General features: G+C 37.1%; 1 protein-coding gene across 1 annotated transcript in view; it reads right to left on the bottom strand.

Annotated features, from left to right (window-relative positions):
- Nucleotides 1-449: 449 nt before the first annotated feature.
- SNX29 (sorting nexin 29) overlaps nt 450-11,123 on the bottom strand; it is a 93,136-nt gene continuing 82,462 nt past the window's right edge. Inside the window, exon 22 of the mRNA XM_054180725.1 lies at nt 450-2,182. Within this exon, the coding sequence (XP_054036700.1) occupies nt 2,053-2,182 (130 nt within the window). The 3' untranslated portion in view covers nt 450-2,052. The remainder of the gene's footprint in view (nt 2,183-11,123) is intronic.

Genomic DNA, 11,123 nt, shown 5'->3' with positions numbered 1-11,123 from the left:
CAAGATAGTCAGGAACGAAATAGTTTCAAGAGCCAAATGTAGATACAAAAAAACCCCCAAAATCTCCTAAGCAACTACAATAAATAAGTTACAATTTAGTCTGTGCTAAATGAGATTTCTTACCATTCTCAACTTTCTGATTAAGGAGTATTTTAATTTGTGAATTATTTCCAGAAAATGAATACAGCTTCACAGATACATCACAAAGGTTGCCACAGGGTGTTTTCTGTCCAATTTACCTGGAATTCAGCGTTAATAGATGCAAGTTAAATTTCTATCAACTAAGCCTCCATTTTCTGAAAAATTAATTTAGAATTGTTTCAAAGTGGGACCACCATTATAGCTACTTTTTTCAACAAACTAAGCTATCAGCAGTATATCAGACTGAGGAGCCCACAGAAGCATTAACTGACAAGCCCCCACTTCCCTTTTTCTTAAACAAACTGTAGTTCACACCAACAGCAAGACTGAATTCCATTTTGCTAGTCAGTGCAATCTTTAAGCTACATATTTCAATGGTACGAATCTGGCATTTGAGGCTTATACAGAAACAAGCCCACTGATGCCAGTCTCTGTGGGTAACCCCTGCTCACTCCAGAAAAGTCACTGGAAATGAATGGACCACTTACCTGACTAAACAACACATGATGGTCACAGATTTGCAGAACAGAAGTTCCAGTTTCCTAGAACTTCAGTAAAGCACCAATGTAAAATAATCTGTTCTTAACCATCGGCTTGTTTCGTTCTGCAGGGTAATATTAGATTTCAACTGACATGAGAATTTAATATAATGAATGGATAATAAAATTACAAGATACATCCATTTAAGTAACATTATCCAAAAAAAAAAAAACTTCTGAGAAGAAAGATGTTCTTACACAAAGGAAAACCAGAATACAATTGATAGAAAATGTGAATGTATGCTGCTTAAACTTAATGAAGAGAAGAAGATAGCTAACATATAATTAACTGCCTACGGCAGTGCAGCTAATGGGTATTGAACTGGATTCCAGTTAATCCATGTCAGGACTTCCACCACTTGTAATAATTCTTGTCATTTCTTTTAGTTGCTCTTACAGTAGTAGTACAATTGCAAACTACTTTTCAATAAGAGGTGATGGGTAACAGGCACTTTCATTACAGGCAATTTTTAAGAATCACCGTGTGAAGAGTTTTACAAAATCAGAGGAGGAATTCCACACTGCCCTTTTAATGATGGACTGTTCTGCAATATCAGCAACAAATTAATAACAAAACGTGACCCAAGACTTGAAAACACTACTTTGCACCGTGCTAATTTTGTGTATGCTTCTGGTGGTTTGTAGAAATCAATACTATTGCACGCAGCCTTAGCACAAGACTGAAATGTCACTAAAAAGTTATTACATTCTCTGATTTTTAATAATCACTTCCCACAGATGAAAGCTGTTAAGAATACCTAACTAGAAATGTACAAAAGATTTTTTCCTACCTGTAATGTTTTTCCCTTGTCATCTACTTTGTTGAGATTTTTAAAAACCTTTATGAGTGTCAGAGATTTACAATTAAAAAGACCCCAGTCCTTCTATTTACAAAAGGTAATAAATTAGTGAGGTTCTTTTAAGCACATCCTTCTGACATATTAAGTAGTGATAAGCTTAACTATTCTTCCAAGGAAACAAAAAAAATTGTCTTGACATGATACCCACACCTCTCTGAAACACAAAAATGTACATGTAGAAAGAAACAGAGTACAAACACAGAATTCATAGTAACAGAAAAACTTCAGAATAACAAAGGAGACTATGTGCAATGCAGCTTTACAAAACAAAGAAAATGCCTCTCAGTTTGCTGAGCTCTGGTGAAGAGCCCTCGTATTCTTTTGAGAAAGTGATTACTGCCTTCCAAAGTAGTTAATCAGGATACGACCCTTAGTAATAAATGTCTCCTTTCAGGATTTAAGTTGATGCAGCTGTAGTCTCTTCAGGAGCTTAAATTATAAATATAGGCTAGGAAGGAATCACAGAACAACTTAAAGTATGTGGTGCCAGTATTCACAACTCTGAAAGAGGGTCAAAGATCACCACTCTGAGGTTCCAGGTTTCGTGGCTCCCTTTGATGGCCGCGAGATAGTCTGGGGAAGCGTGTAGCCACTCTTGAGCGGTTGCTTTTGCTCACTGCTTCTCCAGAAGGTGGAATATCACTAGGAAGACAAGAAATACAAGACAGAAGTAGCTAGTTTATGTTATACATAAATTATTCTCTAATTATTCCAAACATGAAAAAAGCAGATGTTATGAGAGCCTGGCACATGACTGCAAAGTACAGCACACGTCTTCAGCAACACAGAACTGCATTCTTTCTACTGGTGTCTCAAGTGTGAATTACAAAATGGGCTCTTTCAAAAATGAGAAGTAGTAGAACTTTTGATACTTTCTGGAAGATTGCAGATTACAGGATAGAAGCATATCTCTATGACTTGCAGTTCAGAAATGGTGGGCAAAGCATTTTGAAGTGATAAAAAATACAGGCAATATAGACAAGAGCTTGGATGATGCTCTACTCTACTTAACAATCCTCTAATTATGGATGGATGTATCATTACATGATGAAGTACACCGGTAATACATCCCTGTTGGGAATTCTTCAATCTCTTCTGACCCACAACAGACTCTAGTCTTACATGAATGAGCCTTTTGGAAAAGACTCCAAGAAGAAATACATTAAGTTCAAAAACAAGCAGTAACAAAAAATTCCAGCTTACCTAGTTGGTATTCAGAGGCTATAGACTCCTCGGAACACTACAGTATAAAGGGATAGCATTGTACTCGTGCCATTCTTTTAGAGGACTCCATATGGTTTTTAATTATACTGCTTACATACAGATCAATAAATAAAACTAAATTCTGCATTTTGCAACTCAGCTAAGCAATATAATGACACAGCATAGAAAGCCAAACTTATTTTTAACAGTTTTTAAAAACCCAACTTACATTACCTATCTTCAGATTGTGTTAACAAGTCCATAAGGGAGGAATTGCTCACTATACTTCTCAGATATATTTTAAGACAATGACTAACTTTATCTTGTTCCTGTTTTCATGCAGAGTGACCTTCCTCACAGGTCAGCCAGCCCTGCAAAAGCCATAGGCACACTCAGGTTAGACTCCAGCATTTTGAGCAACCACATGGGAGAGATCTTAGCAAAGCAAAGGCCTTTAACAAGTTCTGGGACTGAGTGGAAAATGCACTTGCAGAAAGCAGAGCAATTGTTACAGCAGCTGCATCACCGGTAGCCATCAGCTTTGTACCTAAAATGCACACCTTGGCCATTACTTCCTAAAACATATATTTTTTTTATGTAGTATAGAAAAAAATGTGTTCGGTTCAGATGCTAAATATCAACAAAATAAAATTAAGGAGTTTAATGACAATGTACTGTACATTTCTGCACAGGACAGTCTAACATGACCTTAGTTAAAATAATGAAGGATTCACCACAGTCCTACTATAGCATTTAGTTTTCCTAGGTAACTAGGAAGTCCTCCTCTTCTTTAATAACAAGATTAACAAGTCAGATCTTTAATTCCTTATTTTTCTTGCCACTAGAATAAAACCTCTAAAAATTAATTTAGCATACATAATTATTTCTTGGTAGCCAAGGGTAATTGGACTTCCAACTCTGGTCCTGTGATTTCTAATTTTGAAACTCAGCAATGCTATCTAAGTTGCTGTAGAGAATTCTGATCATGTGAATCCAATTTCAGCTGTGCTCATTAGCATGCATTTCTTTTAGCAACATGAATATTATTACTCATTATTTTTACACTATTTATAAAATTGCAGCTAAGCATTTGATACTCTAATGCTTGTAAAATACAGCATGGAACACTGCCTTCAGAGGGTTCAGATTTTGTCTTCAAATATGTATTTTTCAGAACATGTAAATACAAAAGCATATAAATATCAACTAGACAATGGAATAAATGTTCACCCCACTGGGTTTTTCTCAATCTAAAATAGGATAATTTACCAGCATGATGGCCTCTGCTGATAGTACTTTAGCTTTATTAGACCAACAGACAACTACTTCAGGACTATGTGGTAGTTTACATTGCAGAAGAAAGAACAGTGTTATGTGCAATTACTGTAATTTGGTGATTGCTTTATTGAAAGTACATTTTAATACACAAGCTCCTCCTGCTGGCATTTCCACAAAATGACATTAGTGCCACCCCAGTGGGAAGTCACTTAATTCTCCCTCCTGGAGGAAAACTGCCACTCAGAGAAAAAGAAGTGGGAAAGGTGCAAAATTAATTCCCCTAAAATGAGGAGATATGAATCAACATCATTCTGCCCTCACAGGCAAGGCTGAGGTAATTAGATCCTCTTAGGATAATGACATGAACACCAATGTCTGTGAATGAAGGACAAAAGTTGCCAGCTATTCTGTTAATTTAAATGATGCTACTCCAAGATATATCAGATAACCTGCACAGACAGAACTTGTCTAAAGTATCTTATTTAATTTTTATAATGACAACTGAAATTCTAAGACAAATCATTATGCTATGTAGGTTTATCTCAAGAATTAGCTCTTTGTGCATCCAGCATGGAAAAGAAAACTAGAGCTTAAATTGAATTTATCAACTTCCTCACAAACAGATGTCAGATAGCAAAAAAAAAAAAAGCAGCTTAGCATATTTTTTAAAACTCATACATTTAATATCCTAAGCCCCTTTCTATCCTCTCTCCTCCAAAACCTGGTAAGAAAACTTACCATCTCTATTGTCTCTTTCAGTTCTCTCTTTTTAGTCTACAATTAAAATGCTGACTTTCAAATAACATCGAGAAAGTTTAACTATTAAATCTGGGACTAAAATTACCAACCACCTCCAAATGCATGGTAATCAAGTAGGAAGAAAAGATTAATCTTCCATGTCTTCTGGCTCCTTTTACTAGATTTAATAGTTTATATCTGGCCTTGAGTTCCAGTCATACTTCAGAGTATGTGGCACTAAACAAGACACCTATTGACAGTTTGACTGGCCAGATATTCCATGAACTCCTGGGCAGAGGCATGAAGACTTTAAAATTATTCTGTCAGTACTTCTGGCAAATGCATACAAAAATGAAATTGAGACACGTGTTCTGAATCTATTCTAGCCAATCTGTTTAGGATTGAGGAGGGCAGAATAAGCATACCTACACACAATGCTTGCAAATCCCCACATTTGTCTTACTCAGCAAAAACAGTCCCCAGGCCACGTTTCTGGGACTGAGTTAGAGTTCACCTACAGCTGATGGGTTTATTTAGATTAAAATACAAATTTAAAATATGTAAATCTAACACAGGAAGTAGCTATTCTAGAATAACTTTTACAGAACAACTACCCCAAGTCCCTGTGATAAGCACTTACTCTTTAAGTCCACATCTGTCTGAGTTACACCTGTTCAGCTTTAATGAAATATTCTTCATTCATCCTATTACCTTCTTAGCCACTCAAGTCTTAACAGGGTTTAATTTTCTAGGCTGAGTCTGGCAGGCAGCCAGTTGCTTGCCAGGCATTACCCTGTTCAGCAGTGGAATGTCCAAGTATTAAAAGATCAAGTTCTTTTCTACATTCTAGCTTTGTCCCATTTGGAAGAAAATAGCAACCTGCTGAGGCAATCAATTCCTTCTTCCCACCAGGTCATTGTTTAGCTTTTAAGCATTCCTGATTGATCTGCCCAGCATTTGTTTGGATACCAATTCAGTTCCATCGATTTTGTCTTGGTGTCAAGTTCTGCCTGAGGTGCATCTATAGCAAACAGCTTAAAATAACTGGTCTTTTAAATCAGCTCCTAGTTTATTCATACCTTTCACTTCTTGCTGCATATCAAAACATAAACTGCATTTTGTGTGTTTTTCTTTACACACGTATGAACTGCAGTATTCTCTTAGCTGATGTTGGGAACATTTACATGAAGATATTTATTTCCCATCTCATTGTCTACCCTTCAGAGTAGAATTAGAGAGAGAAAAATCATTAGAAAATTGGAAATACTATCATGCCAGCCAGAGATCAGAAAGCTGAAGTAATACACACATCTTGGGAGTGTAGCAAAGCTCAGGATCAGGTAGTTCATATGTCGGTATCTGACATGTATCACTGGAGATATTCATTATTCTAGTTTTGCTTGAGTTGTATTAAACATAGTTCAAGAAGAACGGCATTAGCCAGCAGATAAATCTGGGGACACTTTTTTTACCAGTTTCTTCAATTAATATTTTTGTCATGAGAATAATCTAATATCTGGTTATAACCTCAACATTTAACATGGCAAACAAACTTCAGGCAGGCAGTTTCCTTAAAAAGTTGCCTATATTATACGGAGATCCTTATTAGACAAATAAGAACTAGTTCTGACTTGCTAATACAACATATCTCAGCACCTTCTGCCAATTACAATCAGCTAAAACATGTCTTGAGTGGTATTATTAAGAAAGACTCTGACTTCATCAAATCATTTTATATACTCTAGTAACTCCTGCTTTGCAGTGGTCTGGGTAAAATCCTTGTTTCCAGTTGGCAAAGTGTAAAAATAATTGAAGCCACATTCCTGCCATCACTCCCAATTTTGTAGAAATGAAATATAATTATTAATGAGAAATGGTAACCTCCACATAATAATATAAAAGACTGAGTTGGGATGTTTCAATAGTCAGCTATTAACAGAAGAGATAGAAAGATACGGTAAGATAATCCCTCTCTTTGACACTGAAAATCCTGAAGACACTACTAAAGCAATGTTGTCAGGTTAAAAACTGAGTAATTGTTTCCTATCAAGGTCAGATCTGAATTGATCAAGAAATGACAAGCATTAATTCTAATATTCTATCCAACTGCTTAATTAATACACCGCTCCTAATTCCATATACATACTGCTGCAGCATAACACAGTATTCATAATGACGTATTCAATCTCTTCTTGCTGTGAAATAATTACATATAATCATGCTTCCATTTGTTATAATTTGAATGATCCTGACTTGAATATTCTCATGCTACAAAACAGTTTCCATACCAGCATGAAGATTTACTCCACGCACTTCATCTGCATTGATATTTGAATTTTTCTGTAAACCATGACACTGTACATAATTCTGATGATCAGGTCTCTCTTTTATCCCCACTAACTTTACTTTGAAGTTAGCAGAACAAGATAGTTACTGTACTCTAAATGTTTATTAACCATTCAAAATATCCTGTAAAATGAATAATAGCTGTGATAGATTTTGGATGAGAGACGCTCATCAGGAAATGCTCAGAACCCTGTAAAAATACCTTCCATTAGTTTACATCTGAGCAACAATTACACTCGCAGTCTCGCTCCTTGCATAGTGACACCTGCACTTAGGCACTGTTACCTTCTGTCTTTGGTGGTGCCCCAGCTAGGGTAACATCATGCACAAATACACAGTGTACAACAAGTACTCACATGGATGACCCCCTCAAGACTAACTAGAAAGCCAGAAACCACTGACTACACATAAGAAAGCTCACGATTTCTTTGTAATTTATATAAAATTGTATTTCAATTACTAGTTGAGAGGCAGTATCCACCCATTCCCATCTAGAAACCACCAACATTCTACTCTGCTGGTGGTTAGGTGAATTTGTCAAAGTAGTATGGTCTACCACTTCTCAGTGATAGGTAATTTAATGAACAAATGATTTAGAAGTAGAACATGTTTCAAGGGTGTTTATATAATAATAAAATGTAGGATTTCCTTTCAGAAGAACAGTGTTGGGTGAATACCTGGATTTATTTTTTCCTGCCAGTACTGTAATTATGTTCTTTAAGGAAAGCAACGACAGATCTAGGATACATTTTTGTTGAAAATGTTGAGGTAACTAAACCCAGAAGACATGCATCAGGATTCACAAAGCATCATATATGTGAAAATAAAAGGAGTAAAACTCTTGTTTGACAAGTAGCAATTTCAATGTGCTGAGACAGCAGTGCATTACAGTGACTAGCCAGGCACTTCCTCCTCCATATTCACAAGCTGTTTGCACGCAACAATGACATGGAATGGAGACAACCTTAATTACCAAATTAGCTTTTAAACAACCCATAATCAATAGGATTGGCAGTGGAATTAACAACAGCAAGCCTGTTCTCAGACACCAGCATACGAGAAGCCAGTGAAAGGAGTTATGTATTTACATCTGTGGGCTACCCACCTCTAGTTTACACAGAGCAAAACCTGCAAAAAGCCAACTACCTTTCATGCCAAATGGCACACAACAAAAAGAATTAAAAAAATACCATCTCATCTAGTTTACCTAATTTTGTCAACATCACAGGGAAGAAAAATCTGAAATCTTAAAACATTTCTTCCTTCCTATTCATCCCTATCATTCACCAGATACTGAGCTCACCAAGACACCTACACTAATTTATGTTAAACACCTGAATATTCCTGCCTTACATCACCATGTCTGACTGTTAACCCTCAACATCACATAATTCAGCTTCATGAGTAAGGCCACACAATTACCAGTCTCCTACTCTGGACACCTGCCACCCATGTTTCATGTTGCTCTGGGAGCAAACAGCTGTTGGTGCTTTAGTTCTGAGCTGTGGTAATGGCCCGGGTGTATCTAGTCAGCTGCTGTTTCTCTATTGAGAAGCTTTGTCCCCTCCAAGCTCCCTGACTCTTCTTTGCTCCAAATTCAGCCATGGAAGTATATTTGCCCACAAGCACTAGCATTTATACTTCAATGTAGTTTAAATAGTCTCCATGGGAATAATGCAACTTAGCTGTCTTTGCTTTGAGTTTTACAAGTAAAAAACAACCTGCACAAATAATTACCATTATTAAAGAATAAAACTCTTCTTTTAAAATTACCATAAATGTAAATGGAATGATAAAGAAAAGTTGTGAGCAAAACATGGTGTTTTGATCTTCCAAGCAAGTGCTTGAGTTTTAATTGCTCCATCAAGAGGTATCAGCTGTTTCTCTCAAGTGAAGATTACAGCATGATATTAACATATGCCACAAGGCAGGAGAGAGCTGCCATGACTGTTCTCAGGGATGGATCCTGATTTGAACGGATGTCATGTTAACAGTAACAGCTATGAATGTGAAATGTAAAACCCACTCATAGAATCCTACAGAATCATAACACTTTTCTGGAAAATATGTTGGCAATAATAAAAATGAAGATCAGTGCTTTATAGCAATCACTCTGGGGTTTGTGGTTGGGGTGTTTTTTTAATACTTTACTGCACTCTAACCATAACCTAGATCCCAATAGTGATCCATTAAGGAAAACCTCCAAAATACAGGCCTTAATCTCAGTTTGTGGGAGCCTGTAGATTGCTCTTAATCATAGAATCATAGAATCAATAAGGTTGGAAAATACCTCAGAGGCCTCAAGCACAAGCCCTAGGAGGAGAGGCTAAGGGAGCTGGATTTGTTTAGCCTGGAGAAGAGGTGGCTCAGGAGAGACTTTATTGCTGTATACAACTGCCTGAAGGGAGGTTGGAGACAGGTGGCGGTTGGTCTCTTCTCCCAGGCAACCAGCACCAGAACAACAGGACACAGCCTCAAACTGCACCAGGGTAAGTTTAGGCTCAAGGTGAAGAGAAAGTTCTTCACAGAGAGAATTGTTAGCCATTGGAATGTGATGCCCAGGGAGGTGGTGGAGTCACCATCCCTGGAGGCATCCAAAAGAGGATTGGGCATGGCACTTGGTGCCATGGTTTAGTAGTCATGAGGTCTTGGGTGACAGGTTAATGTTAAGCTATTATTTTTAGTTTCCCTAAGCTAAAACCAACTCACATAGAAAATAGTACACCTGTTCCTGGAAACATAATCATAGAGAGTGAGCTGAGGCTTGGCATAGTGGAATTAAACCCATACTCTCCAAATAAACGAAAGTAATCAAGATGGGAAAATATGTAAATAAAGTACAGAACTGTCAACAGAATAACAAGGGAAATGTTGACTTTGTTCTCAGTAATGAAGACAAGCACTAATGTTTATATTTAATCCAACACAGAAAGCAAAGCTAATCACAGAAGGTATGACACTGCCCAGTAAATGACTACGGGAGCCAGCTTGGGCTGCAACATTCTTGATGGATTAGACAGAAACTAAACAAGCATCAGGCCATCCAGCAAAAGGAAGATTACAGTAATTGGCAAACAAAATCACATTTTCTGTTTAGTTAGATTTCAATTATTTTCTCTGTAAGAAAGAAAATAACAATAAAAAAATATAGCCTCATCCTTTTTTTAATTACAACTCCAAATTGGGCGAACAGGGAGAAAAATTTGTTACTGATGCCAGCAAGAGTTAAATGCACAGTACACTGCCATGAGCTCCTGAAATCTGGGGTTAGTACTCCAGGTACCATCAGATTCAGAGTATTTACAATGTTTATTATCTTGGTACCCCTCTAATGCAACTTTGCCAATGAGTTCAAAATAAAAATAAATACAATTGGCAATAAGCTTGAGAGAATATTAACAAAAAGCCAGTCCAGGACAACAGGGATCACCTGTAACTCTCACATTGCTGCCAGCCATTTAAGTGCAGCTCCAGCACTAGAGTTGCATGCCTGGCAAATGGACAGTAGCAACTTATGAGCTGCTGAATGTTCTCAGCTGCATAGAGAAGCTGGTAAATAGCTGCTGATACACAAAGTATCTGCTTCAGCAGAATTTTATCCCAGAAGTTATGGGATCACAAGGAAGGCACTTGTATCTTTTTCCTATTAATTCCCCATGAAGTTCCTTCTTTTATCATCTTTTAAAGGTTTGTGACTTGCATTCACATGAAGATTTTGGTGTGAGGAAGACTAGGCAACCCTGATAGAGGACATTTTATGGCTCTGAATAAATTTTTAACGAAATGATAACTGAAAAAGCTGCTGACCGACCCTCCCTGGTTCAGAGATAGATCAATGAAGCATCTGTAGTTAGAGGTCAATATTACACATGAATGTACACAGTACCAGAAGGTAGTAAGATGATGAGGCATTTTATCCTTGTTAGGATAAAATGTTGTACACTGCAAGCAGCAGGAGAAGTCTTAGGACACACTCTATACAGTGTATGCCTACACCACCTCCTTGCCCAGAAAGCAA

This window comes from Dryobates pubescens, chromosome 4 (genome assembly GCF_014839835.1).
Source record: "Dryobates pubescens isolate bDryPub1 chromosome 4, bDryPub1.pri, whole genome shotgun sequence".
NCBI lineage: Eukaryota > Metazoa > Chordata > Aves > Piciformes > Picidae > Dryobates > Dryobates pubescens.
Note: the sequence above shows the minus strand (reverse complement) of the source record. Positions and strands in the feature narration are given on the sequence as shown.